The sequence below is a fragment of the Orbicella faveolata genome, unplaced genomic scaffold (assembly GCF_042242905.1).
Source record: "Orbicella faveolata isolate gen_17 unplaced genomic scaffold, um_ofav_v1 contig_12, whole genome shotgun sequence".
Lineage (NCBI taxonomy): Eukaryota > Metazoa > Cnidaria > Anthozoa > Scleractinia > Merulinidae > Orbicella > Orbicella faveolata.
The window spans coordinates 10357731-10382292 of NW_028301539.1; the positions used below are offsets into that span (position 1 = coordinate 10357731).

At 39.0% G+C, this 24562-nt stretch overlaps 1 protein-coding gene and 2 pseudogenes across 3 annotated transcripts; 1 reads left to right on the top strand and 2 right to left on the bottom strand.

Annotated features, from left to right (window-relative positions):
- Positions 1-69: 69 nt before the first annotated feature.
- LOC110051385 (uncharacterized) lies at positions 70-10753 on the bottom strand (annotated as a pseudogene). The gene is made up of 4 exons (XR_016205734.1): positions 10529-10753; positions 8313-8564; positions 7376-7490; positions 70-5273 (listed from the first exon to the last, which is right to left on the bottom strand). The product of XR_016205734.1 is annotated as an uncharacterized LOC110051385 (transcript).
- Positions 1339-2935, top strand: LOC110058558 (uncharacterized; annotated as a pseudogene).
- Positions 10754-16467: 5714 nt separating the features above from the next.
- LOC110051414 (COP9 signalosome complex subunit 7b-like) lies at positions 16468-24534 on the bottom strand. 2 transcript variants are annotated; one of them, XM_089283720.1, is made up of 11 exons: positions 24423-24534; positions 24006-24123; positions 23516-23713; positions 21096-21171; positions 20704-20792; positions 19856-19915; positions 19122-19187; positions 18909-18985; positions 18699-18804; positions 17848-17981; positions 16468-17403 (listed from the first exon to the last, which is right to left on the bottom strand). In XM_089283720.1, exons 3-11 carry the CDS (start codon positions 23684-23686, stop codon positions 17358-17360), a joined length of 825 nt encoding a protein of 274 aa, XP_089139846.1. In that variant the 5' UTR covers positions 23687-23713; positions 24006-24123; positions 24423-24534; the 3' UTR covers positions 16468-17357. The 2 variants fall into 2 exon arrangements, with proteins under 2 accessions (XP_089139846.1, XP_089139845.1); XM_089283719.1 differs by having other exon boundaries at positions 24382-24534.
- Positions 24535-24562: the final 28 nt, after the last annotated feature.

A 24562-nucleotide genomic window follows, 5' to 3' on the forward strand; every position in this document is an offset into this window, starting at 1 on the left:
TTCTAAATATTGATTTGTTTGCTGCTACGAGTATAATCCTACAATATATTCATCAATGCGTTCAAATGATTTGTTTATTTCCAAAAACGTACAGTAAATGCATCATTTCTTCTACCTTGAAGAGATACCTATCTCAAGAATTTACAGAAAATAACAAATCCTGCACTGGCTTATAATATTGGTTTCTAAAGTCGCAAGCTTTACGGTCAGGACCACTTCATTCACCAGCCTAAAACTTGGTTGTATCGGCCTACTATATCATGAATAATTTTTCGGTTCATGAGAAATTGAAAGTGAGATTATGCTCAATGTCACCTACCATTCATTGTCAGAAGGAAACAATATTCACTCTCTCCTCAAACCAAGGTTACATGAAATTTGAACTGGACTTAGAATAACATGGCCATCCCACCAACAGGGCCTTATTCACAATAGCTGCCACATTGGTCCCATATTACAACCAAAATTAGCCATGTGGTCTTCCAGGGAGCAAACAATGCAAATTATTATATTGGGAAATCAGCTTATCCTCATACTCCCGTATTTTTCTCAAAAGTACACTGGAGTGTCAGATAATAGACAACTATAATGGAATTGTTACAAGTTAGGAGAGATTACTCTGTATGCCATTGACGTGTTAGTGGCACAAGAAGTTATCTTTTAAAACAGCTAAACATCTCTTTTTTTTTTTCAAGTGCACCATGTAGTGCAACGGCATAGGCAAAGAGCAAATGTGAAGAAAATTCATCACAATACAAAAAAACCTGGCTAAAATTTCTGGATTTGAAGTTGTTGGTTCCTTCAGAAATCACATGGTCAGTTAATTTTGCGCAAGTCTAAATTTTGGCTTATGCGCATGCCCGGAATTGAAATTTTGCTCAATTTTGCACCTAATCCTCGAAAAATATCCCCTTTTAGTAAAAAAAAAAGCTTTCTTAGCAAAACTTAGGCTTATTTAGCGTCATGGCAGCTAAAAAACCTGACTAGACGGTTAAAGACGGTATTTTTTGGCGAAAGCTTGGTATTCAAGGGGTTAAAACATCAAAAGAGCACAGATCCGGTGCACGTGGTCCATTGGCCTTTGATGTGAACACGAGAGCTGCCCTTACTTGTTTACATACAGATGTGGGCAACACCCATTTAAACAATTTACTTTCAACCTTCAATGTACCCGCAATGAACTCATCAACTTTTAAAAATCGGGAAAGGGAAGCTAGAAAGGCAATAGAACTAGTAACCAAAAATAATTGCCAACAATTTCTAAACCGTGAACGAGAGAAGGCAATCGAAAATGGTAACAAGCCGGAGGAGAACAATTTGGTACTCATTGCCTGTTCTTACGACATGGGGTGGCAGAAACGGGAGCGAGGCTTCAACTCCAATACCGGACATGCAGCAGTCACGGGCCTTTCAACTGGAAAGGTCGTTGACTACACAACGAAAAATAAAATGTGCCGCTCCTGTGATGAAGCTAAAAAGGCTGGAAAACAACCTAAAGACCACGACTGTAGAAAAAATCATTCGCGCTCTTCAAAGTTAATGGAACCTTTAACTGCAGTTGAACTTTTCATTATAAGGTAACTGAATCAAATGTCAAATTTTCAATTTATACTGGGGATGATGATTCAACAACTGAATCTCACCTAAAGCAAAAGGTACCCTACGGTGTGGAAAAATGGAGTGATACAGTTCACATAAAAAGATCCCTTACAACACGCCTATACAACTTGAGCCAACGAAGTAAGTTCCCCAACAGTTCGGTGTTGTCACAGAAAGTCATAAATTACCTTTTCAAGTCCTTTACATACTGTATTGCACAAAACAAAGGGGATGCTACAAACATGACATCTGCAGTTCAAAGCATTGTGCCTCATGCATTTGGTGACCATTCTGGTTGTAGAGAAACATGGTGTCGGTAAAAGAAAGACCCTTCACATTATTGTCACAGAGATATATCTTCCCTATGGTAAAGACCTCCAAGGAGATAGCCTTTAATCATTCCTGAAGTCTCTCTTTGATGAATATAGCACAGACATTGTTATCAACAAACTTGCATCTGCGGCAAATTCACAGCGTAACGAGTCTCTGAACAGTGTGGTCGGCTCGAAGAACCCCAAAATTCGCTTTTACGGGGGAAGTGAAAGCAATGATTATCGAGTGTCCTGCAGTGTCTCTCAAGTAAATTTAGGTTACAGGTGCATTCCTCAACATCTAACAGCACTTAACATAGAGCCAGGTTTTTTCTGTGTAGACCATACTACGAAAATGGACAAGAAAAGTGCGATGGACAAACAAAGGAAATTAACAGTTGCATTCAAGCGAAGTCGATCACAATTAAACAAACACAAGATTTCAAAAACCTCGAAAAAAGAGGCCAAAGAAGGTACCATGTATGGAAGTGGCATTGACCTGAACCTAAACTCTTCTGCGACAGCAATGGACTTGAACAATTCAGAACTTTCAATCACTGAACTTTACGACATATACGCTGCTATCACGAAACAACAACAAGAACAGGGCGAAAATGTAGTTCCGAAATACACTTCGAGACCCACAGTTTAGAAGGAGAAATTTGATGACAGTAAATTTTATCACTTTGTTTTATTTGACATCGAGACAAATTCAACAGGAAAATCAGCAGAAGTATGCCAGCTCGCTGCCGTGGATAGGTCAGACAAACAATTCTCATGCTATATTCTACCAAACAGAGACATAGATTCTCACGCATCAGAGGTCAACAAACTTACAGTTAAAACTGTCAATGGAATCCGTCGACTTCTTAAAGATAATCGACCCGTAGAGGCCTTTGAGTTATCGCAAGTACTTAGGCAGTTCTTAATTTTTTTTGAGGGCCAGCATAAATTCAGCTTCGTCACGGTCCACAAAGCCCGTTTGCACAATCTTGGCTGGACACAACGCCGAGACATTTGAATAGAAACAGGAAATAGTCTTAACTACGAGAACCTTAATTCGGTCTTTTAAGGTCATTCCCCAGTATTGCATTGCGCATCCCTACTGCGCATAATTTAACGCGTGATTAGCGCGCGCGCATTAAAAAATGGCGGCTTTTTCTTTACGTCTGGTCATTTTATCGCAAACGAGTACGGTGACCTATCATTTTTTTCTGTTTTGAATTGAGTAATAAATTTCTCTGTGTAAAATAAATATGGACCAATTCTCAGTGTAGAACAAAAAACAATCGTCGGAAACGTGAATTTAGCAAGCAATCGTAACTACAATCATGGTGCTATTATAAGGATTTATTGGGCATAAACCAGGTGCTGCTGCTCCTAAACGAACGTGGGGACCCCTCATTTTCATTTCAAAATTTAAGTTCCTATAATATAAACAATCAGTATAAGCAAGGTTTTACAAAAATCTCACTGTAGACTCTATTTCAGTGGAATGACCTTAATTTCGCTGTTAACTTTAAACTGGGAGGGCATCCTTACCTAAACCCGCAAGGGGGGTAAATAAACGAAACTGGTTTACAGACACGGCAGTGAATTTGTACAATATGAGTCACTTTGTCTTGCCCTGGTAAGTTTTCTGACCAAGGATAAGTCCTTGTTTTTTTTTTTTTTCTTTTTCTTTTTCTTTTTTTTTTTTTCTTTTTTTGTTTTGTTTTGTTTTGTTTTGTTTTGTTTTGAGAAACTTTAACAAACGCACGGCGAATTTACTTCAACATTTTGTTGTCAGCGACTATTGTTTTGGAAAAAAGACAGCTAATACAATAAAGGAACTGCTCCTTGATGTCGAGGAAAAGGTTGTTGTTATTCATCGTGGTAGATGCAATAATAAAGTGTATTATCGTTTGCCTCACGATGTAGTCACTTGAGATGTAGATCGCGACGTTTCGACTGCTTACTGCTAGTCTTCTTCAGGCGATAAGGTCGACTGATTGCACAGTATCATTCATATCACAAGTCTTATGTGAATAGCTTCCGCCGTTTCTGAACACACCCACGAGACCGGCCACTATCCTATCTGGAATGAAGTCAAGTTTATTGATCGAGATCCTCATTTGTACACACGTAGGGTCAAGGAAGCTATTCACATAAGACTTCACCCTAATAATATCAACAGGGATAGTGGAATTGAAATTCCTGAAGCATGGATGCCCACGATCAAGAAACACAACAACAGGAGAACGGTACAACAGCGGACCACTGAGGGAACAGCTACTCGCCGGAACAATGGAACAATAAGAGGATCGAAATGCACCAATCACAGCCGACCTTTATGATATAAATGATACTGTGCAATCAGTCGACCTTATCGCCTGAAGAAGACTAGCAGTGAGCAGTCGAAACGTCGCGATCTACATCTCAAGTGACTACACTTTATTATTGCTCCTTGATGTGTGACATTGTGAAACTGATACACACCTTGTCTAAATTAACATAGTTTGTAATAATAGTATTCTAGTTGCTTATGTCTGAGCGTATTACACTGTTACTTTTTTTTTTGGTTACTTGTACCTTTTTTCTATTGTTTATTCTTGTTTAATTTTGTTGAAAATTATCTCTATTTTCTTTCTTTCTTTCCTTTTTAATACGAATTCTTGTCCCCGCCTCGATTATTTCTGGAACTAGTTACTGGGGCAAGCAACTGTAACTGTATGAAAGAAAACAATAAAATTAATGCTCAAGCTTAGCTAATATAAATAAGTATTAACACAAGCAATTTCTTATAAATATTTCCCCTTTGTTCGCTTGATGATAATTCGCTGCTTTTAGCTTAGGCACTGGCAAGAACACTTTTTGTGACTGAAGGATAAGCCTTCCTCGCAGAACTGCAGATACCCAACAAACCTATCACATGCCCAAACCTCAAATATTGTTGTGTGTGTGTTTGTTTAGTCTATCTCTGGAGGCTCACTCAGAAACAAGAAGAAAGCAAAGTGAACAACTATAAATCCAACAACTAGCCTAAGAACGAAGTTTCATTAAATCTTGACCTGGTTGTTTACAATTAGCTCTGCCCGGACGGAACTCCCTTGGCAGCCTCCGCCCATAAGAAACGAGATGTTCTTGCCCACGATACGGAAGCATGGGGACGTAAGAGTTCCCCGGGCAGGGTCCCCTTGAATTTGGCCTGCCGGGTCATACGGGGAGGGACAGACTTCGGCACCTCCTATCCACCAGTCCCCCTGTTGTTTGGCCACCTCTCTGCCACGCGCTGTTGGATTATCACCAAAAGTAGGCTGGTTATCAACGCTATACCAGTCTTTTTCCATCCTCCGATACCGTCTTCGAAATCGAAGCTGCAGGCTGCGTGAAAAAGAAAAGAACAGTAAGAACCTCTACAACATTAAACGTTGCCCTCTAAATACTATAACAAATCGCCGCGATTTTCCAAGAACTGATGTGAACCTTTTACGAAGCTAATCAGAGAGGGCATCATCAACAGTTAAAGCAGAAAACTCTACCCTCACAGTAAAGCCAATTTGTTGTCACAGAACTAAGTCAGTTCAGCTTGCCAGTAATTAAACTAAACCACTGATTCAGATTCCCTATCGCCTACGGTCTATTTTTTAGCAACGTTGCAGAACAAGAAGCTTTTCATATCCTAGTATAATTATCGGATAATGTTCGATCAATTCCGGTTATTATCTCACTGGAAGACTCTATGACGTCATGTAACGACAATGACGTCATGACCATCAACAGCCATCTTAGGCCTAGGGCAAACGTCGAATCCAAGTCGCGTCGAATAAATTAAAAATAGGTGCGACAAAGATTCGACTTAATTCCAGCGTGGTAGGAAAAGTCGAACCTGGGTCGATCCTATGTCACAAGTTGCACTTCATTAAAACACGGGAATAAGCGCGTGTCCCCGTGCTATTCACTCGATGCGCGACTAGTTACTGCCAGGACTTGCTAGCGAAATGCCAATACTCAGACATACTTCAGACAACGGTAGACCCGGCGCGGCTCTCTTTAGGTCCCTGTCACAGGCCTCGCAGTAGGCAACGCTTTTACCGGCTGTCTATCCCTCAACGTCCTCGTTTTCTTCAAATACTGAGCATTTATTGCAAGTAGGCAATTCGCATCTCAAGCATTTATATTCAGTGTTAATGAAACAGGAACAACACATTTCCATCACGCTGTGCGATGTCAGCAATGACTTTCGGCATTCTCTTCCGGCATTCTCGTCCTAGAGGCCGCGCTCCTTTTGGTGCTGACCAAAAGGAGCACGGCCTCTGGGGACGAGAATGCATTCCCGGTCGCGAAATTGTCTTTGTACAGCGCATGCTCGTCAGGGGAGGGAGGGGGGGGGGGGGGGGACAGCGTTTCGCAGATGGAGGAGTATGTATTTTTGTGACGTTTGCCCAGTGCATCGCATTTGAATCAATTATTGTGTAATTTGCATGATTTATGAATTGAGTTCAGCGCGTGTTTAGAGCGGCGTTTGCTGAAACGCCGAACCACTGTCGCATTATCCGACTTGGAAAGTGGAACCTATGCTAGGGTCGAACCGATTAATTTGAGTCGAATTTAATTGCAGCAAACGTCGCACCATTCATGCGCCTATTTCAAAATTAATAGGTTCGACTAAGATTCGACGTTTACCCTAGGCCTTATAGAGCAAACCGACGGATATCTATTCAACTCAAAATAATTCGCAGGGTTCAATCCAGCCTCCCTTATTCTACCACGGAGGAGGTGTGATTTTGGGTATAATTCGGATCTGAGGGTTGAGAAAGGATGATTTTTCTTGGTTATTAAGTCATATGATTCCAATTGACGTCATTAAGTGTACCATCTTGAATCTATCATTTTGGATTTCACCATTTTTTCAAGAAGTCAGAAAACAACTTACATCGATGGAAAATAACTCTAAAATGGAAATTCAAATCTGCAATGTTGCTCAAGAAATATGATTACAACGAGGAATCATGTGAAAAAATGGTTGCTACGTGTAAAAAGCAGTTGACACGTCAAAATTTCTGCGAGGGATGAATGAACAGCTGCTGAAACAGAGCAAATTATAAATCCTCTTATTATACAACTAGCTCCGTGAGCGGGCAAGATGAACAGAATCCTGCGTTGAGACTGGCTACCCGAGTGCAAGAGCAAGATGGCGCTATCTTGCCCGCTTGAGATTACCCGCTATGTCTGCAGCCTGTTTATGAGCCTCAACTCCGTCTCGGTCCATAAACACGCGAAAAAAGGACTTGGCCAATATCCAGCCATCTTGATCTCAGGCTTGGTGAATAAACCACTTAATCAGAATTCTGAAAAAAAAAATCGAAGAGGAAGAGCATCCTGTCCCCTCCCCCTCCCCCCACCCCCTTTGTACGCCCGAGGATTGCATAACTTTCTTTACTGTTTATTTATTTATTTATTTAATTATTTATTTATTTATTTACCTTTCCTGCAAAAAGGTCCCATGAATCCTAGTGGACATTTACAACGAAATCCTCTCTCGATGTATCCCAGTTGACAAATGCCATTGTTGAAACATGGGTTGCTGATGCAAGGATTCTGGACAAAAATAAAATGATAAACATGACCCGTAAACTAGCGTTACTCTCTGCCTTTAGGTGTTTAGGGCGCTGTCCAATCGAGTCGACTACTAGCATCGATTGAATTTTTCATGTACCGTCTGCGGCAGTCTTTAGGTTGGCATTTATAGGATACTTAGCCCTGGAATGCAGCCCCCGCCCTTCGCCAAACCGGACGGAAGGGACGAGAGGGCTCACATACAGGCAAGACCAAGATGCCAGTAAATAATTGCACAACACAACAAGATATAAGGAATTAAAGGCAACCTAGCCCAAACGAGACGCTCGCCTTTCTTTGATTGCACGCACTTGAAACCAATCAGTCGATTGTCTAGAAAGCCTCAGTGACGGGCAAAGACAAAGTTTGTGTTTGGTTGAAAGTCGAATAGTTCCTTATGCTTATGTGATCGTCATGTTTTGTTGAGATCAGAATGACATCTTATCGTTTCTCCAACTGCCTCATAAGAGTAGCTTTTAATCAAGCTTTAGCATTCTTAAATTCCACCAGAATATCGACTGAGTCTTGGAGTAGTGCATAGGCACATTGCTTATACAGTTCAATCCCTATTAAACGGCCACCCTTGGGGAAATGGCTAGTGGCCGCTTAAAGGAGTTGGCCGCTTGATAGAGGTAAAAACAATAGAAAAGCGCTTATCGAGACTTTGATTACTGGCCGCCTAATGGGGGTCGCCGTTTAATAAGTGGCCGCTTAATAGGGGTTCGACTGTATACTTGTAATTGGGTAAAACAGCCTCCAGAGGGTACTGCACCCTCTGGAACTCTACAAAGACCCCGCATTTACCTCGATGCCAAGGTATAGGTTATTTTTTCTTGTAGTGGAGAGCCGTAGTTTCCACCGTAGCATCATTTAACTCGCATACGTGATTCCCTCCCTCGCCGAGTCCAATATTGATGGACACACAGTCAGGCTCCGTATAGCACAACACTCGACAGCTCCCTTCAGTGGGTACCAGCTCCCTCCTAATCAGGTGGCCCTTCATTGCTTTGTCTGAGATCGGCTCCTTCAAAATAATCATGCGGTATTCATCGTCATCTGCAAAGGACAAAATAAATTTTTAATCTTGGCCTTAGTGACTATCAAACTTCATCACATCAGTACTTTCTCTGACTTGTCTATGCAGCGAAGAATTATCCCTTATATGGCACCGCTTTTAATGCGAAATCCCTTGGACGGAGGACTATAGGGGTTAGAATATCGAGAAAGGTATCCAAGTAAGCGAAATACTAGTTCCTGGTCGAAAACGTGGCCTTCAAATGGACCGAAACAGCAGGATGAAACCGACCGTCCATCATCTAGAGTAGTGTACAGAATCAAATGCAGTCAGTGCGATTTTGTATACTATGGCCAGACCGAAAGATCACTGAAGACGCGGGTTTCCGAGCACAAAAGGCTGTCTTGATGTTCGATCGTAACTCCAAACTTGCGTGCCATGTTCACGAATGTCATCATCACATGGATTTTGAAAACGTTGAAGTCGTCGGACAAGAGGCACATTACCATCAGCGGCTTCTCTAGGAGCTTGGATGTCTGTAAAAGACCCGAACGCTGGGAATGATCACATGGTCATCCCAGAAGTCTACAAGCTCTTAGCACGCACTTAAAATTCTCTAGAGTCACGCGCATACAGCACGCGCAACTTTTCAATTTTAAACAAAGTTTTTAAATCGCGCGTGACATCAAGCGGTTTTTCAACTGATGAAGGCTTAAGAGTTAGCCGAAACGTCTTGCTAAAATATACAAGTCAGTGACAAATAACGGCACTTTTATCGACTACGCATTTGGATAGCACAAATATACTTTTGAAGAAAGCTTATATCTAGGTCACTAGTTTTCATGAACACGATCTTTACGGCGTTTACCTGTTTAAAATTAAGTGAAACTTGCTGACTTCGCACTTTCCGTTCGGAACTGCTCGTTAAATATTGTTTCGTCCTGCATTTCAGTTTGCGAGGTGGGAAATATGAAATTTGCGATTAGTTATCGTACCTGTGTCTCTAGTGCCAGTCCCAAACCACGCAGAACAACGTAACGAGTTTGAATAAAATATTTATACTGAAAACTCGAGAAAAAGATGATTTTCAAGGTGATTCTAGAAAACACGTTAGTCTCGTATATTTTCATTCCTAAATGCACAGCAATTGAAGAAAGCGCGTCAAAAGCTCGCTTTTAGTCTTAAGTTTTACTTGTCGTACTCGTTTGGACGTTGCTGATTTTATTGCTGTAGAATTTAGCTGGTTTGAGTTTCGGGGTCTTCCCGTTGACGAAAATCACGTTGTGAAAATACTGTGGAATCTCGATTTAACGAACCTCTATTTAACGAAGTCCTTGGTATAACGAACGATATATCTTGCGCCAGCAATAGTAAAAAAAATGGAAAAGAACCTCGATACAACGAAACCTCGTTATAGCGAACATATTTTACCAGTTCCTTGGCACTTCGTTCGATCGAGGCTCCACTGTAGCTTTTGATGAAGCAAAAATGTCCAAACAGTTTACCATTGAAATTCGAGAACTCTAAATTTGATGGATCGAAGGTCTCCATCGCAACGATTTAAACTCCATGGCAACGAGGTTCACTTTCATAAGCGTCGCATAAAAGTAAACATATATAATATATATATATATATAATTAATGAAGTTAATGAAAGAACCAAGGACGGACAACTTCTGAATGACATTTTCATTGGAAGAAAAACTTTTTATGCCCTGAGCGGGATTTGAACCCACGTCCCCCTGATTACCGGTCGGGTGTGATCACCACTACACTATCAGAGCAACCGTGCTGGCTACACGGCCAATCTAGATAGTGAATGGAGATTTACGTGGTTCTCCTGGGCCAATGTTTTTCTCCAACTAGATGACACTGGATCGACAGGAACGACGATTCACAGGCGGACGAGAGAGAAGGAGACAATTTAATTACAAGTTAAGTGGCTTCCTAAGCCGCGAGGGAATAAATAACGAGTAACAGAATAAAAGGAATTATACATGCTTACCAGATCTGGAACATCCAAGGCATAATGGTAACGTGATTCCAAAGGAAAAAAAAAGTAAAACCTTGAGTGTATGTGTGACTTCTCTCCAGTAAGTCACCGCAGAAGTCATTGTTTATATCGGATCAGTTCAAATCGTGTTTGAAAACCTCGAAAGTGTTGATATTAAAATGATTAATTTTGACGGACAAGCCCACTTATGGAAAATTAAACATGAGCACATTGCTAGCTGGGACAGGTGCAACTGAAATAAAATTGCTTTGTAAACTGATCGGGGAATCTTAATTCGGATCCTTTGTGTTCGTTTGCGTTAACATAACGAAAATGCATGTTAACATTAACTGAGCTGATTGCTTCCAGCCAGTCTTTTCAAAACATTAAATATTTTTCTTGCTAAGGTCTACAAATTATGAACTAGCATTATTAATTGGCAACTGTTTACAGCAGGTAGATATTGTGCAAGATCCAATGACGAAACACGGTATGTCGTTTAGGCAATGCACTTGTATTTTTAATTATTATATTTTTAGTCCAGTGCCCCTCTGGATATCAGCCTCGTTGCTGAATGGGCCACCCTGGCTAAATAAAGTTTACCTTTACCTCACTTAGAGCCTCTGCTCTGAATAAAACTTCAATCTTAGCTGAAAGCCTAGATCAAGTCTTTGCTCAACTTACAGAAGAGACCCAAGCGTTCAGTCTCAGTTCAAAATCACCTTTTTTTTTTGTCTTGTTGACTGTTTTAACCGAAATTACATAGCCACTGTTTTGCTAATTGTTCAATGTATTTTGGCTCCCGAAGCGAAATTCTGGCATGATGACAGAGGACTTATCATATTTGAAAGACACATGAATAACAGAAAAAGATAAATATATAGAGGCGTCATAATTTTATTATTGCTTGACATGGTTTATTGTATTCTTGAAACATGTTTCTTTTTAAGCCGATTTTCCACGAAAATTTATTCATATAACCAAGAGCTTGTTTGTTTATCGATTTTAGTTAATCGTTTGCCAGCATGTGTGTGCCACGTTTCCAGTATTTCTGGGTTGAAACTGAATTATTGAATACTCTGTTACTTTTTGAAACCAGTTGTGAATATTCCGAATCTAGGCAGTATTCCATATTTACTATTCTGCTTCAATCCAACCATCCCTTCCCCTCTCCCCCGATATTTCTCTCCTCCCTCCCCCGTATAGTAGCATATTATGTATGGAACTTTTTTGCCCGTTACCTGAGAACATATATAATATGACACGTTCTTCGTTACAGTCTCAAAACTATTCTATATCCTTTATAGAAGAGGAATTGTGAGAACTAGAAAGCTTATCATTAATTTTCGCCTGTCACAAGAATTAAAGAAAAAAAATAAATAAAAACTCAGCCTTAGTCAACTGCGCTAAGGATAAAATTTAATAACGCAGGCGAAAAGAAAATATTCAGATAGCAGATGCTGGAAGAGTAAAATTAGCAAGCAGAGGTAATAAAATAAAAAGCGGGAACCTAGTTAACCATTTGTAGCAAACATTGTGAAAGAACAAGTGTAAGTTTAATATGCCCACGATTTTGCCCTAATTAAGACTTACTGCGAAAATTTGACGAAGATGAAGCGTAGAAAAGACATGGGAATGTCATGAGTGTACGAATTCATACGTTGATGACATGCTCGCCATATATACTGTCCCAAAAAAAAATTGTCGGACGGCGAGGTTAAGCCAAATATTATGATTTTCAGGGACGATCAGATCAACTTTTGGCCGAGGTAAATGATCTATAGACGAGACAGTGATAAATCACGATATTTGATGATGACTGAGTACAACTGTTAAATACATGGAGTTGATCGGACACGACAGACTGCAGGGTACGTATCTGAGACGTGTCAGTATTTTTAAGGTAAAGATTCAACGCATTCTGAGCTCTGGGTCCGTAATATATTGTTCGTAAGGAGAATTAGTCTTCTGGTTCAATTATTTTATTGTTCGATCGTTGAGTTTGTATTTCGTCCTGAGAGGAATAAAATTTCTCAAATTCCAAGTCGCTCTCCAACACTGCCCTTTAAAAAAAAAAATGCCATTTGTTTACAGCTATGGGTCTCGGTTACTTCGCTTGAGGTATTCAGAGTATAGAATATTTCAATACAATCCAATTAATTTGCAGAAATTTTAGTTACATAAAATTCATTTAATTAACAAAAATACAAAATCAGAAAAAAAAAAAAAAAAAAAAAAAAAAAACATTAAATGAGAGAAAAGTGGCTAAAAGAGCAAAGGAGCAAAACCTTTGGAGTTGTGCCACTACCAAAGTAAAATTATTGAGGATCAGACAGTAGAATATATAACTTAGAAAGCGTATAAATATAGTGCAATATTCTTCAGAGGGAGCTTTGCTCTATTTCGAATCAAATGCCGATTTTACGAAAATGATCGATATGTGTTTTTGTTGTTGTTCAGACTGCTGTTGTTACCAATTTATAGACACGATCGCAGCTTTGGCGTATGCGACAAGCTTACGACAAGTGTATGACACGAATTGCCTTCTACTGTAGGAAACCTACCTTAGAACTTCTCAAGCTCATAAAACGGTCTTAACCTTACAGTAAACTAAGCATAATGCAAGGCCTGGTAATTGACTGTATCAACTGAACTTAGTAAAAAGAAACCGAAATTGGCAAACGGCTTTTCATAAAACATAGTCCTACACCAAGGGCGATGACATCTCAAACAGTTACAGAAAATTGGCATCGACGAATGACTTCAACCCAATTTTATATCACGCTCTCATAGAAGGCAGCGCTGAAGACTTAGTGTTGCGAAGAAGAGTCATTTTGACACTTTAAAAGTTGGCGAAAATAGATTATATGTAAAAAAAAAACAAAACAAAAAAAACACACGACTTTATCAAAAAAAATGCACTGGTCTCTCGGGTTACGGCTCTCTTTGGTGGCAGTCTCGCCAAGATTCACAATTCTAAAAGGCGCACAATATACTAAACTAAGCATTTTAATTCGGGTAAATTATTGCGAAATGGACCGTTGTGTGGCAAATGCGAGCTAGCAAGCCGTTTTCATACCAGCTAGGATTTCTAACCCCAATGATTACCTAGGCTAACTTGAGAGCGCCCCAGAGCGCTATTCAATCTAACAGGACGTCTCCTTGCATGTGGGCGATTCGTAACCCAGTCATACCAGCCTGAAATCCCTACTCTAATAAAAAGGTAACCACACGCTATCTAAGCTTAGGCTAATCAGAGAGCTAAGGGCTATCTAATTAGGACGTTCACGCTTATTGTTTCGGCGCATCCTTACTGCGAACGAAATTAACACGCCACGTCATGCATCGAGCGCGCGCGCTAAGTAGTAAAGTGAACAATAATAGGACAAATGGCCACTGCTACAACGTTGCGTGGATTTAACGATCTAGGACGTTCGGTGACCCCTATGTTTCTTTTGATGGGCTATTTTCTCTACCGATTTTCTACGTTTTGCGAAAAAATGAAGAAAATCTATTGAGTAGAAGTTTGAATTTTTTGCAAAACGCAGCATCGAATTCCGTTCGTTTGACCTCTTCGTTTAGATGTGCGTCAGTTTCAAATGCCTCTTGAAGGGTTAAGGTTTGTGAAAATGATGGCAATATTTGGAATTATTAACGCCACAGATTCACTTATACAAAATAATTTCAGGATAGTTTGCTTCTGTTGACTTATCTTTCATATTTTAACCTAAAAACCCTGGAGACTATGCTGAATTACACGCACTAATTTATCAAACGCTTTATCTCTGAAACGAAGTCGGTGAACCTCAATTCTTATTTCATTTCTGAAACAAGTATATCATTGGTCTGTTCGCAGTAGAAGTTTAAAACAAATCTATCGAGGGGAAAATTTTCGCGTTGTTTTAATAGGCTAAACAGTTGGCTCGCCGGCTCGCACGCTGCGCAAAATCATTCATGTTTGGCCTTCCTATTGCTTCACTAAGAGGCCTCTGAGCTGGCCAACAGACCGTCCTTTGTCCGATAGAATTGATAATTCTCTACCCTGTATAATCCATTTAATTAATTGCTTTGTTCTAGCTGGTCACAATTACTTGACTTCTTAGCGAACTTCCAAGGCAATTTGAAGTTCATTATCGTGAATAAGTAATGTTTGCATAGAATCAAATGGATATTTTCCACTGCCAGTGTATCAATAGCATAAACCTTTAGGGATTATTCAAGATCAAGTAACTGAATCGTAATTGACAAAGAATCCTGCTGTTAGCGTTACCCATTGAATTTCGTACAAAAGTTGACGTAAACCTCCTTTGTATACAATTACGTTGGTTTGAATAGCTTGACGTGATCGTCACTTCGATTGACACAGCACCCCTAATTACAACGGGGTTTCATGTTAATGAACCGCTGTTGTTAATCATTGTGTTCAACTGCACCGAGCAACTGATGTGAGCAACATATCGTTTGGTATTTCGGCAGCCATATGTGTTGCTCTATAAACGTGGAAGAGTAAAATGTGCGCTTGAAACGGAGCGATACCATCAAAACAACTGACAAGGTGAAAAAACTATAAATTTTGCCGCGTGATCTTTATTTGCTGAAGCTCATAAAACGTACATATTGCAATCAATAACAATGATTCACAATCAAGATTCTTTCCACGACTTGGAAGAAATATTGCGGAGTTTGCAAGAGTATTCAGGGGACAAAGTTACACCCTCCGACGATAGCACTAAAGGATTAGAAAAACACTTCGTGGGCACGAATTCACAGGAAGTTTCTACAGCGAAGAGAAGCGATCGGCCAAACGTCGTGGACATATTGATGGAAATATTACTGCAACAGAAACTGCACACTTCTAGAGAATATACACTGGATGGTCTGAGATTTAAACTGTATGTGCTAGATGATACAGAACTCTGAGTATTACGGTGTTAAAACTCGACGAAATTAAAAACCAAAACAACAACTTTAGAACTAGGACGTGCAGTTCTACATGTAAGATTGCTGAAACCAAGCCCAATTCATTATGTCTCCTTGGATGTTTTAAGTCTAAGGAGAAAAACGCAATCGAAATATGCAATTCCATTATTATTCGTCTTCTGGCTCATACTCCGAGATTTCTCGTTATGTTGCCTGACATCTGAATTCCCATACATTCTCGCATGTGATTCACTATTCGCAATTTACGAGTGTAGGTGGCCTGTGGCGTTTTAGATGAAGTCCATATTAAATGACAGTACCTCAGTGAATATTGCAGAGTTCTTTCTAGAAGAGGAGATCTTTAATTTGCGGACAGTAAGCGAGAGTATCTGCAAGTGTAATGCATAGTTTTCGCTATCTTACTGTCATATCGAGTTTCGTATCGAGGGAAAATTTTCATTGATGTCCTCGAAAAGTAATGAAACATTCTGGCCAGAAATTTTGCTTCCGCGTGTTATCCTTTTCAAATGAGTTGTTTAGGATACCACTGCAGTACATTAAAGCCAATGCTAGTATAAAGTGTGAACTTAGGGTCATTCCACTGAAATAGAACCTGTACTGAGATTTTTGTGAAACTTTGCCTATGGATTGTTTATATTACAGGAACTTAAATTCTGAAATAAAAATGAGGGGTCCCCATGTTCGTTTAGGAGCAACAGCACCTTGTTTATACCCATATAAATCCTTATAATAGCACCATGATTGTAGTCACGATTGCTTGCTAAATTCACGTTTCCGACGATTGCTTTTTGCTCTACACTGAGAATTGGTCCATATTTATTTTACACAGAGAAATTTATTACTCAATTCAAAACAACAGAAAAAAATGATAGGTCCCCATACTCGTTTGCGAGAAAATGACGATTTACCTCTATGGCGAGGTCCAGCTGTAAACAAAAAGCCGCCATTTTTTAATGTGCGCGCGCTAATCACGCGTGAAATTATGCGCAGTAAGGATGCGCAATGCAATACTGGGGAATGACCTTAACTTTTATTTACAAGACCTCAAACAGCTATCTGAACATGTGCTTGCCTATTCTTAGAGAAAACTTGGTTTATTCCTTTCCGTTATTTTAATAAACTGTAGGCAAGCAAAAGAACGTTTGCCAGCAGTTCTTCAAATCATTTCTAGCCCTGAAACAAAATACCGCTACTGAAAATGTGCACAGTTTCCTGAAATGAACGGATGGCGTATCCTTCTGCGTCAGACGCTGTCATGATTCGTCACGCAATCTTTCCTCGTCAACGAGAGTCCGTTAAGCAGGAAAGATTGCGTGACGGAGATGGCGTGACGACCCAAAGAGAGAAGCAGATTCCCTTACAGGCAAACTGACCTCAAAAGAAAATTGATCATTAGAATGAAGTTTACAATAACATGTTAAAGTTTACAATTTATAAATTTACGTAAACAATGGGCGGGCTTTTCCAAAAATAAAATCAACGAGCCCATTATATTAAAGAGACGAGAAACATGCTCCATATACTAGACCTCCATGTCATGGCAGAAACTCATTTGTTTTTCTTCTAGTTGATTCCATACCGAGGGAAAAGCTTCAACCTTTTGCTGTTTTATTTTAAAGATCTCACAAAACTAATCGGATGAACGAGCGAAATGCGTAAATTGTATAACAGCCCCAATTTACGAACTAACTAGCGCCATCGCCAGTCTTTGTTCGGAAACCTTCAGTGAGCTTCGTAATTGTTCGGCTGTGCACGGTTTCAATTCCTTTTTTGATCGAGGCAAAACTGTCAATACTCTAGACGGCCCATTACAGGCCAATTGATCATGCAGACGACTTATGAGCAAATACAAAAATGTGAACAAGTCTATCTATCGCTGTTTAGTCTCAATTTCTTTCAGTCATCTTCGAACTTGTGTACCAAACACTTTTCCGCTTCCACGCAAACTGCAAAGGAAAAGAAGGCTCAGGGTCAACATTACTTTTGTAGTCCCGAGATCGAATTTTAAATTCTCTCTATTAGCCAAGCATCTCCTTTAAGTCAGCTGTGAGAATTTGGTTCCTCCATAAGCACCTCCTCCTTCTCCTACCCTCCCTCCTCCCTCCCTCCCCCCCCCCCCCCGCCCCGACAAAAAAAAAAAAAAAAAAAAGATAACTTATTACGAAGAAACTCACGCAAGCAGGTCGTTAGAATCAAGGACTTGACAGTGCACGGTCTGGACGTTTCATCAAACTCCAAATTCTCCCAGCAGACACATTTGCTATCATGGTGAAGCTCTGGCTAACTCTCAGAAACAGAGCTCGAACTGGACTGATAATATTATTAATGTATGGAGACCAAACAGGAACATTTCGTATGTTGTGATGTGAAAGAGCTGTAAGTGAACTGACCCTTTAGTTTTGGAGGTAGCAGGTGCTTTCTGTTGATACTGTTGGCTGTGGTAAGCTGCTGATATTCCTGACACGACAGCATTGTCTAGGTCTGACTGCGATGATGCCTTGATGGCCTTTTTCAGGTTTTCGACCTTTAAAAGAAAAGCACAGAATTCTGTGTAGTATTGCCATGATGCGCTTTACATCTCGGAATTAAATAGTACTGATGAATAGTTGCATTTCTGTGAATAAATGAATTTACATACAATGGTAACCTTTTCTGATAGAATCTTTCCCATGCACATTGATCTAAAAAAGTTTGTGTTTGTATGCATTGTTGCTGCACATGCAATTAACACGCCTCGTTGTGGAACGAGGGTTACAAAATAATAAAAAAAAGAAACTTATGAAGACGATGGTAACATTTGGAATTAGTAATGCAACAGACTCACTGATGCAAAATATGACAAGATAGGTTGCCTCCGTTCACTGACTCGTCTCCAATAAAAACCCAGGAGACAATGTGGGGTTTCCTGCATCAATTTTTCCAAATTATCCGACCACAGTACAGGTAAAAAAAAAAAAAAAAAAACTACATGCAATCAATAGAATGAGAAAATTTCTCCAGAGTGGCTGTGGATATTAAAGAACTTCAACTAAAAAGAACATGAATTTAAATGCGAACCTGAAAACTGAAAATTAGATTTTTAGAACAGATAGATCTACATGTATTACTTGAGATAAATCTAGGAGTTAGTACATTAACGGACTAAATACATGCACGTGTACTTAACATTCAAATGGTAATTACTAGCTCAGTAATTCCTTGTAATTAAATTGTAAATCCCACTTTGTGTTAAGTCAGTTACCTCAGCTTCCACTTGAATTTTCTGTTTTTGCTTCTTTTCTTTGTGCGAATTTGCTCGTTGTATTTGTTTCTCTATGCTCCGAAGAACTGATTCACAACCATCACACCTGCAGTAAAGAAATCAAACAAATTCAACTTGCAGATATGCATCCTGTTCTGTTTGTAAATAAACAATTATACTCTATGAGAAATAATGAGTACATGTACTTACCAATCTTGTAACACTTCTGTGACTCTGGTTACTGTCTCTGGAGTGATGTCTCTACCAATAGCAAAATCTACCTCTAGCTGTCAATTTAATTGCAATTGAAGAAGACATCAACACCAAAATCTGGTTAAATTATAATGGTTTTAAGACACTCAATTGAAAACAGCTAACTTATGGCTATTACAAAAACACAAATCGCTGAGTTTAAAGGCACACCTGTTTGTTTTTCTGATCTAACTTGCCATGGATAATATCAGCATAAATAGCATCAATGATTAAATCCTGAAAGTAATTACACATTTTATAATTAATTATCATTATAACTAATTATCATTATAATTAATAATAAATTATAATTAATTATAACTAAAATTGATTATAATTATAATCAATTATAATTATATACAAATCATCAGGCAAGGACCCTGCACTAGTTTCTACCCTCAGTGACTTGCCATGGATAATATCAGCATAAATAACATCAATGATTAAAATTAATCCTGAAATTACACATTCTATAATGAATAATTATTATGATCATAATTATATAATTAATTATACAATTATAATTGATTACAATTATAATCAATTATAATTACATAAAAATTATCAGGCAAGGACTGTGCACTAATTTCTGCCCTCTGCTCAGTAACTTACTAAGTGGATTTAATGTCAGTTTTTGTACACTGCAAGGCAAAGTTATTCTCACTATGGATCTAATGCACTAATACCACAAAACCTTTGGTCAAGATTGTATCAGTAAAGAGTGATATGTGAGCCCTGGAAAATCAACCTCGCTAGATTTCAAATCCTATTAAGTTTCACTGGCATGGCTGTTTGTTTCTCCTTGTAAGGTATCTAGAGATAGAGCGTTGATCAGATTCTACTGCCCATACGACATCTGACTGTTAGATATACACATGTATTAGTAGTGTTATGTGAACATTTACCTCTAGTTCCCTGAGATTCTTGATGTCCAGTTCTTGTAATAACAGGCTGTATGGTATGAACTGTCCCAATAAACACAGAATGATGCAATCAGTTATCACACTAATCATGGGCATCAACAAGACCTGTTCTCCAGTGGAAGTCGTAAGGGGCATCCACCCAATGTAACCTAACCCTTTAACCCCTCCCCTCCAGAAAACAAACAAACAAACAAAAACAAAACAAAACAAAGCAAAAAGGTCTCTGAAAGGATTACCTGCTGACGTAGTAAAATGTGGTGGATTACTGTGCCTGTGAAGAACTATGGATACATGTTCTTTCCCCCTCCCACAGCACTGAAAATGTGGCTACATCTGTTCAGCCCAGTTGGTGGCTGAACTTTGTCATAAATTTGGGTGACATATTATTTTCTGATAGGGAGATTTTTTCAGGGACCTTGCCAGGAAAAGGAGGTGAAGTTGTGATATAAACTTGTCAGCGACTAGAACACTGAACAAGTTAGAAATGCTGACTTATTGGTTACAGTAGTGGACATCACGGTTTCTAATGAGTTCTAACAAACTTGTTTGTTGTGAGTCCCCTGACTACTGGAGAATGTAAAAAGCCTGCCTATGGTTAGCCTAAATACCCCCCCCCCCCCCCCCCCACGGGACCTACAGTACAACCTGTACTAGGGTTTGACTTGACATAGGTGGCTGAACATGGTTTTAACCCTAAGCCTTCATCCTTTCCATGTATCAACCTTTCAACAATGCCTGCATGTTGACACTACTGACAGTATTTTTATGATAGACTAAAAGAGAACAGTTTAATTCTGTGAGCTGTTTAGACATGAGGAGTTGTTAGTTACCTTTGATTTAGCTGCTAAGGACACTATTGTTAGATGTCGTAATTTCTTTAGTTGTGCTGGAGTAAGAGCTGGTAAGGAGCTGGCATTGGCTGAAAAAACAAAAAAAATACAAACAATTTTAAAGTACGAAGTCAGTGGTGTCACTGATTAACATGTGATTGACTATGACTCCACCGGTAGAGTCAGTCAAAGATCTAGGAACTTCCATTGACAAACAATTCACAGGTGTAAAATATAATTCATTATTTTGTAAAGGTAGTAATTTTTTTAGCAGGAAGGTTGTGAAAGAAGCCATTGGTACATTTGACTCTTACACGCAGTCTTTGACTGTGGTATAAGGGAGTTGTTATGTTTTCTGCTTTTTTTTTTTTTCTGCGATGAATCAATCTTACCTTTATAGTCACTATATGTTCCAAATGCAAAAATGTTCAGAAGCTTCCAGTGTGATTCATTTTCTGTTTTTTCTAACTGCAAATAAAATACAGTTCTTAAATCAAACCTGGAAAATAAAGATTTTGTGAAAATAATAGCAGGACCACAAGGGAAACATTAACTAAACAATAGCCCAGGAAATTTATGACTTTTAAAATGGGTTAAGGAATGCTACCTGTTTTGTACCATTCAAGTTCGCAACCTTGAACTCGTTTTAAACTTTCTATTTCAAGTTCACCTCCTCCTTTTTTGAGTTAGCTCTGAGGTCGATGGATTAAAGAACGAGAATTAAACGTGTTTTGTGTGGTTTTGTGTCATTATGCCCACTTATATGGGGTGAACTTGATAGCTAGTTGAGTCTATGTGACTATGAACTTGTTGGGTGCGAACTCACTTGAGTGCGAAACCTCCAGCAATCGAGTTAAGGACTGGGTTGTAATGGCTGTTCAGTTTATGCTGTGACTCTGGGTCAAATGTTTTGGGTTCAAGCCCTGGCCGGGATCATTGCATTACATGTAAGTTGGGGCAAGACACTGTGGAACACTGAAATCCCGTCCAGTGGGAACAGAAATACTCCTAGTTACTAGAAACTGTAGATACGGGTGTCTGGAAAACCCAAATAGCAAATAGCGAATAGTTGCGAATAGTTCCGAATAGTGCAAATAGTCTCGAATAGTGCGAATAGTGTCGAATAGTCGCAGAAAGTGGCGAATAGTGACGAATAATCATCAGTAGTCACCGCTTTAGATCTAATATCCTGCGTTACTTAATTATCCAAATAAGCAACAGAATTTCAGTGAATTTATTACCTTTTCTTCTCCAGACTCAGGCTAGAGCTGTCCATCACCGACATTAAGAAAACAGAAAACACAAGGATAACCTAATAAAGATGTATTTACGCTTTTGCAGTGGTTAAAACAGAAGAAATTACGTTTAGAAACACCTTTTGTCCTGATAAGTGTCTCTGCTTGTTAGCGGGAAAATCCCATCCTGCCGGTTGCTGAGAGGTTGACTACGAGATACTGGGTACCCATTCAAGACTGTTCGCCACTATTCGCACTATTCGTACTATTTGCTATTCGCTATTCAAGACTATTCGCTGTTCGCTATTCGCGACTATTCGCTATTCGCTATTCAGGTTTTCCAGACACCCCTGTAGATACTGCAATACTGATAATTCAACTTTCAAAAATCAAAGCAAAAGACATCAAGTGAACATAGAACAGACTGCCAGAATAGAGACTGATTAGACAAATGAATTATTAAGTCTGCTTTCTCTTCTGAGCGTAATATTGACAATTACTACTATCAGAGCCCCTCCTATTATAGTTCATGATTGGGAGTATCAGGGTTCATACCCTTTTTCAGAATAAATAAATCCAGGACTTTTCCAGAACTTCTCCAGGACTCAGAATGATTTTTCCAGGACTCTAAAATTCACTTTAACCCTTTCACTCCCAAGATCTCCATGTTAATTCTCGTTACTGTCTGTCATACACATCATATTTTTTTTTACTTGAGTTTAACAGATTTCCAGAACGTTCCAGGACCATAAACCTTTTTCAAGGACTTTCCAGTCCTGGAAAATGCCACAATAAAAAAAAAAAACCAGGACTTTACAGGTTTTCCAGGACCTGTACGAGCTGTGAAGTATCTGTAAAATGCTGTTTTCCATTCAAGTATTGTACAGTCCAACATTAAGATGTAAAACAACATTTTCAAAAAGAAATGAGTGTCTCCAATGCAGTATGCACCCTTTCATGAGCTACCAAAAGTAAATTACTGCACAGGCACTACATGTAAATTCAATCGCTACCATATACATGTACATAGATTCAAAGGTATTGACTGAGAAAACAGTACGATGCAACTAAAGTACCACTAAAAAGGAAGTTACCACCTCTTGTCTTGTTACTGATGAGACACATCTCGTTTCTCATGAGACGAATCTTGTTTCTCTCAAGAATCACTGAAGCATTTAGTATGGAATATACATGTGTTACTCACAAGAAGCTGGCGTGCACATCAAAGACAACTGGACTACTATGCTACATGTAGGTACAGTATCAAGAAAAAGTTTGACTGAATGTGAGATACTAAACGTACAGTGTAATGATCCATTGCTCTATCCATGTCGAACAAACATCTTGAACGTTTGCAAAGTAATGATACAATTTCGGCAAGTAATATTGCATTGTAGGGGAATGTGATATTTTCAAACAAGTCACAAAGGAATGAACTAGAGGTTACAAATGAAAGAAAGTAGAGCAGAGACATCCCGAAAGTGAAAGACATCTCTGTGAACTACAAATGTAAATAACTAACTTCTGTGACAATTTCATGCAAGTTCTTAACACACTGCAAACATGCAGATACATACCGCCTTCACAGATGGCATCTCTATAAGTTCTCCAAAAACGTACACTCCCGGTGCCTCTAATGTCTGGTTTATGAGGGCCACTAACCCAGCTCCCCTTGCAGACTTGGCCAACAAAACATATTGTTCTAGGTTATGACTGTAACTGGAAGTCTTCACTTCTTTTTCTGCCATGATACCTTTGGACAGTTGCTGATGCTTCTGTGGGCACATTATAAATAAAAATGTTTGTCAAGGATTATTAAAATAAGGGAATTTTTTCCTAATGGTAGTGTGGCAAGGTTCAGCTCTTCAGAAAAGACATGAAGATTATCACTTAATAATTATTACAGAGGAAGGTTGTTAATAACTGATTTAAACTAATGGTGTTGTGGCCGACAAATATAATTTATTAAATTCTAATTAAGCTTGATCAAAGCCTGGTACAATACAAGGTATAAGTTTATAGCAATACATTTAAACCTCGGTTTTTGGCTCAGAAGAAGATGCTTACCTTTTTACGAGACAGACACAGATATCTCGAAATGCAAGACCGGGGAGTTGAAAATTTCCGGCTATAAGCTAAAGGTTAACAGCACACGTTGTCAGTCAAACTCGGTTATCTTCTAGTTCTAAGACAAAATAAAATGAAAAACGATTAAATCTCAACGCTATACTGTTCATTTCACCTTATCAAAACAGTTTCCTAAAACAAATTTAGCTAGATGATTTTCAATTTCTGATGATCACTTGCAGATCATTCTTCTAGATTCTCAGAACAAATGAAACACGATTTGTGCTACAATCGAAAAACAAATCAACATGACAGCATGTTGCCCTTATGTCTTGAAGAAAGAGCAATATAATTCTTAAGTCAACCTATACGCTACCTTGATATGTTCATCAAAGTAAATTTGAAGTAAATTTACACCTTCACGTAATCCAACATGGCTGACTTCTTCTCGGCACCAGATTCCTCGCTGACTTTTTATGACTGCGCATAAATCTTTACTTCCTCTTTACGAATACCTTGAGGAAGCATTCTTTTTTCACGCTATTTGGCTATTTAAT